Below are 5,672 nucleotides of genomic sequence, written 5' to 3' on the forward strand. Positions count from 1 at the left end.
CCTTTTCAGGAGTGCCACCGAGCCATTGGTTCAGATATGTTGACGACTTGATAGAGAGGAACGTTGGTTTGAGAGAGGAGTAAAAGAAGCTACAGTATTTTTGTGAAGAAAGACCGTCCATCATTAAACAGAGGTGGAGGCCTCCGTTTTCAGTTGTCCCCCTCCTACAGCGCTGCTATTGCCAGTATCACTCCACCCCCTGTTAACATTAGGTGTTAATTAGGTGTCAACGATAGCCATGTGATGTATCGGTCACATGGAGGCAGGGCTTAAAAGCCTGAATTTTGCCTGAAACTCTTAGACTGAAGAAGTATCTTGGAGAAGAGATGAAACGTTTCATTAAAGAACCCGTCCAGAAGATCTATACAATATTTTTCTTTTTGAGTTTTTACCTGGATTACTGAGATGCATCAGGATATATCATAAATCTCGTTTTATTTGGAAGTAAATAAAAACAATATCAATAAAAAACACTTTTTATTGAGTTTGAAGTCTGTGCTATCCAATCCAGCTGAAATAAATGTTCAACATGCTGTCATATTTATAACAGAAAACCTTTAAATGCATCACGTGTACCAGAGCCGGCGTTGACCTCAGAGGGTTAAGAAACTTTGTGAAATTTCCGCACACTTGYCCTTTGAATAAAATTTAAGCTCTTTTTTATACTTCTGTTTAGGCACAGCCCCTTCTTGTTTACAGTGCTTATCAAAATGGACAAAGCTTTGATTTTCATGGGTTAATTTTAAGTAATTTTTTATTTATTATTTTATCAGTTTCAAGTTATTTCAGTTCTCATTATTGTGGGCTTTGCGTTCTTCAGATGGGTATCAGCAATTTTGTCCACAAGTGTATTGAGAATGGACAGATCATTAGCACTATGKGAATGACAGATAAGTTACTGCTATTGAGCAAAAATTAGTTGTGGTAGTAATCAAGAGTCATTCCCAACATACTCTAATCATTAACTGTGTTAACCAATTCTTAGTTTACAACTGAGCCATTAAATACTGACGTCAACTGTTTGTTAGCAAAATATTTCATAAACCACTGATCAAATTTTTATAAAAAAAAACAGAGTAATCGAGTGTACATTTATAACAAATTACTGAATTACCAAATCAGAACAGCCACCACAGTCAACTGACCTTATAAAACAGAGTTGTTGTTACTCAGTCACTTTTGCAGATACTGTGCTCAGTTAGGATGTTGTCGTAGCTGAGGATCATTTCCAACTTATATTCTGAGGATCTTGCATCATTGGGTGAGATCAAACATAATGTAACCTTCAAAGTTTGACCAAAGTAGATTTAGCTCTGTCATTTCTCAACGTACAATAAACCTTTGATGTAACATGGCAGGCTAAAATAAAAAAATAAAGTCAGAGCATTTTATCAAGAAATGATATGCCTTTATTTAAATTTTTGAATCTTGACCTGAAAACAAAATGTCTAAAAAGGCAAAACATCAATTGAGTGTTCCAACTGAGTGATTGGGTAGAAACAGATATCAGATTGTCTTTGTTGTTGTTGGTTTTTTTTTTCAGCCTGCAGTGAGGCACGAGGCATGTAATGGCCTCTACAAGCTCTCTCTTTCTGGCTTGGAGAGTGGTGAGACCATCAACAGGTCCTTCCTGCTGATTGCTGCATCTACGTTGCTCAAGTTCCTGCCTGATGCTCAGGCCCTCAAACCTTTGAAGGTGGGTCTTGCATGAATAGACGCAGATATTTTGGAACATAAAGGCATGTTTGCAAGCTACACTCTGTGTCAGTAGTCCTCGGGACAATGATCTGACTCAATTTGTGCTTTGCTAGACTAAATCCAATTTGCTTCTGTGAGACATTGTCCTTGCAGTGAGATTAATGTCAGAAATACTGGAACACAGAGATGAACCTGCAGCAGCTATATAATGTCTCATATTTTCATTAGGAGTTAAATCATTGAGATAATTTGCAGGTGGATGGTTATGAAGAGGAACCTTTGTTGAGGACTGGCTGTAAAGAATACTTCTGGCTGCTCTGCAAACTTATTGATAACATCCACGTTAAAGACACCAGCCAGGTAGGAATGTCACACTGCTGTCCTAATGTTAATGCTTGATCGGTAGCCCAGTTTCTTACATAGACTTTGCTGRGTGTTGTAGGTGATTGATCCACATTTTCTCACTTCAAATCCAATACCTAGTTTTGGTTATTGGCCGAAGCTGACTCTCTTCCAATACCAGAGATGCTGCTATAATAATAATAATAATAATAATAATAATAATAATAATAATAATGTTGTTGTTGTTAATGTCATCATCACAGTCATCATCATTATTATTATTTAATATTGTTATTGTTGATTTTAAATAACTTAAGGTCGTATTCACACCAGGAAAGTTCTTTGGTCCGCTTGTTTGGTCCTGACCAAAAGTGGACTTTATTTTTTTCGTTTGGTGCGGTTTGCATTCACATTGTGCTTTTTTTGCAAATGAACTATAAGTTGTAAACAAAGCCATGAGGGTGACGATCATTGCTCCCATTGGACAGAAAGGACGGGGGGCGGGACTGAGCGCACAGACCCAGAAAAAACATGGAAGTCCTGCGTGCTGCGGTTTTGATGTACACATTTTTGCTGTTAGTACAACTGCAATAGCATTCAAAATGTCAAAAGCAGCTAATTTAATTAATTTAATGTTGGTTTCGCGATGATATACTAATTTTGGAGGGGCATCAGTAAACGTGGGACTCAACCCAAACGAGATGAGGTGCTCTGCAGGTTCTGACCCGCTACATGATAGCAGCAGAGCTGCTAACAGGAGACGACAAATCAGGTATGATTTCAGTTTATTTAGCTCAGCAACGGTGGCCTGTGAAGTCCAAAAGGGCGCACGTTTTACGTAGTTGGTTCGGTTCAAATCCGGTCTGTATTCACACCAGACGCAAACTGAAGCGGACCGAGACCACCTCAAAAAGCAGGTCTCGGTCCGGTTGTTTGATCTGCACCAGAGTTCGCATGAGTGTATTCACACCTGCACCAAAGGTCTGGACCAACGCTGGAAACGAACTGGTTTGTTTAAAACGGAGCAAATGTATCGGGTGTGAATACRACTTAAAATAAAAATATAAACAGTAAAATTCATAAGTATGTACAAATTTAACAAAACTTCCTCAAACAGAAGCAGCAATTCCACGTTCAAAAATCGCCTTGTTTTGAGCTCAAAACACATTAAAACTGACTAAATAGTGAACACACTAAACCACACCTTAATTATGAAATCCAAACACTAAATATCACAAATTTCTCAAATCTGATTACTCATACTCCCTCCGGAGCTGAATAGTCGATACTCTGGGAAACCCCTTCTGCTGCAGCATACGTCACTAAAGGGCGGTTYCTCCTAAATGATGTGGAAAAAAAGTCAGAGACCCATCATCCGATGTTATTTAAACACAAATCTGTCCCGGTTAAAGCTCCAAAGTTTTTATCAGATAGATACCAAAAAATGCCTGTTTTTCATGAATTTTTGGCCTTTGACTATGTTTATAAATCACTGCTTCCYGATACAACAGTCAGTGAGTTGTTTGTTTTATTGTCTGAGAGCTCTCAGCCTGAACAAACACTCCTACGAACTTCTAATCAATCACAATAAAGTTCTTATGTGGAGGGGGGTAAAGGCTCCTGCATGCTGCTGCCGAACTGCCAAAATCGTGCCAAACTGTCACAGTTTTATGACGAAAATTGCGTCACTTCTKTTTGCATCGTCGGCATTTCTTGTCACAACCCGCGGGTTGAACTTTTCACCCCCCTCCACATGAGAACGCATACGAACTGTGTGGTGTGATTGGTCAGAAGTTCCTGGGAGTTTTGTTTGTGCTGAAGGCAGTCAGACGCTGCATTTGCTTCAAACACTCKCTTCAAWAAAAGAARGGRAAAAAAAAGAAGAAAAAAGCGATCGCTTCCACAGCTGATTGTTGTACGATGAAGMAGCAATTAAGATAGTCAATGGCCAAAAACTCATAAAAGGGGATAAAACAGACATTTTTCGAGGCGGAACCTGACTGATAAAAACTTTGGAGCTTAATCTGGGACCAGTTTGTGGATAAACGTCGAGTGGAAGAGCCGCGGACTTTTTTTTYCCCCGTGTTGGACTCCCCCGGGAAGGAATCCCATGCAGTGACGTATACTGGAACAGGAGGGGTTCCCCAGCAGCTCGGCTGGGGGTGTCTCGGGAATTATGAAAGGTCAGTGCGAAAACGAGCGCTGAACAACCACGTGACGGCGCGTCGACCAGTCGACTGCCGAGCGAGTATACTGCCAGCTTAAGAGGTTCAACCCACGGGTTGTGTCAAGAAGCTGCCGAAATGTTGACAATGTGAACAGAATGACACAGTTTTCATCATGAAACTGTGACAATCCGAACCCTTTTCGGCAGTTCGGAGGGAGTATGCAGGAGCCTTCACTCCTGCTCTCCATCGCTGCCAAACTTTATCTAACTTTTGCATCTTATTATTTTTCCTGCTGCAGAACTTTTGGCGCTTGACAAAAAAGTTCACGCCCCTGTCAGAAAGGAGGGAGATGGTTGTTTAAGACTTGGAGAAATTTGGGAATTCTTTTTTCCATAAGTCTACCCGTGTTTTATGTTGCCTCGCACTCTTCTCGAGCTGCAGCAACAACGCATTTCAAAMTGACGATCATTTACAGAAAAAAAAAAACGTGTTGGATATTTTTTTATCAAACTCTTCAGTTCAACATTGTAAGAGTTCAGTCTTGCAACTGAACAAGTTAYAAGGTTATATTATTTAGCCAGGATCTCTTTTATTTTCGGTAAAATATTACTCCTGTGCAAAATGAATGGACACACAAAAGTGACTGTCAGTAAGTGAATTTTGATTTGATCCATAAAAATTGGGATCATTTATTTTGCAAATCATACGAAATCACTAAGTGCATTAATTGTGGCAATCACTTTCCTATAAAAGTTTAAGGGACCAACAATAACAAGTGCTTCAGCTTCTTAATTGTTAACCACAGACACTTTAAATAGAAACACAAACGTCAAGCTTTGATGTTTAATACCAGAAAATTTGAGGCAATTAACAGGTTGACAAGGTAGRAAAAGGAGGAAAGTAAGATGTTAGCTTTTCCCTAACTTTAATCTTAAATAAATGTGGGTTTAACCAGAAGGGCAAAGCGTTCTACTCAGCGTTCAGCCAGACAGCGAAGTTCATAACAGCCAGCTTTTTACCTTTAAAAATGATGTCTGTCCAGGTATTTCGGGGTGCTGCTAGACAATCCGTCTTMAGACTGTCAACCAGGGGACCCTCGAGGCATGGTTTCAGACTTGCTTTGTCCGCGTCAAGCCGTAGAAAAGAAGGCGAAGCCAAAACTGGAAAACCGACTTCAAAATAAAACTTCTGTCTGGAAAGTTTTCTTAAAGTGTATCTTACCCCCCTGTGAAAAGATAACTCCGCCCCAAGGCGAAATTTGAAAAATGCATCAAAGTGGGTAGGGAAGGGGGTGTGGGTGTGGGTAGGGGAAGTGGGGTTAGAGAGCGGAGGTGTGGTCAGGACGAGAGAACGTGACAGCTAGCATTAGCATAATTGATGCTACATGGAAAGTGACCACTAGGCCTGTGTATTGGCAAGAATTTGGCGATACGATACTTATCATGACAGAGGGGTCACGATACG

General features: G+C 40.1%; 1 protein-coding gene across 1 annotated transcript in view; it reads left to right on the plus strand.

Moving 5' to 3' along the window:
* The window catches only part of usp34 (ubiquitin specific peptidase 34), a gene marked incomplete in the record, with an annotated part of 159,254 nt that overhangs the window by 72,354 nt on the left and 81,228 nt on the right, over positions 1 to 5,672 (plus strand). Inside the window, 2 exon segments of the mRNA XM_014026634.1 lie at positions 1,544 to 1,696; positions 1,954 to 2,058. Coding sequence (XP_013882088.1) covers positions 1,544 to 1,696; positions 1,954 to 2,058 — 258 coding nt within the window.

The sequence above is a fragment of the Austrofundulus limnaeus genome, unplaced genomic scaffold (genome assembly GCF_001266775.1).
Source record: "Austrofundulus limnaeus strain Quisiro unplaced genomic scaffold, Austrofundulus_limnaeus-1.0 Scaffold574, whole genome shotgun sequence".
In the NCBI taxonomy this organism is placed as follows: domain Eukaryota; kingdom Metazoa; phylum Chordata; class Actinopteri; order Cyprinodontiformes; family Rivulidae; genus Austrofundulus; species Austrofundulus limnaeus.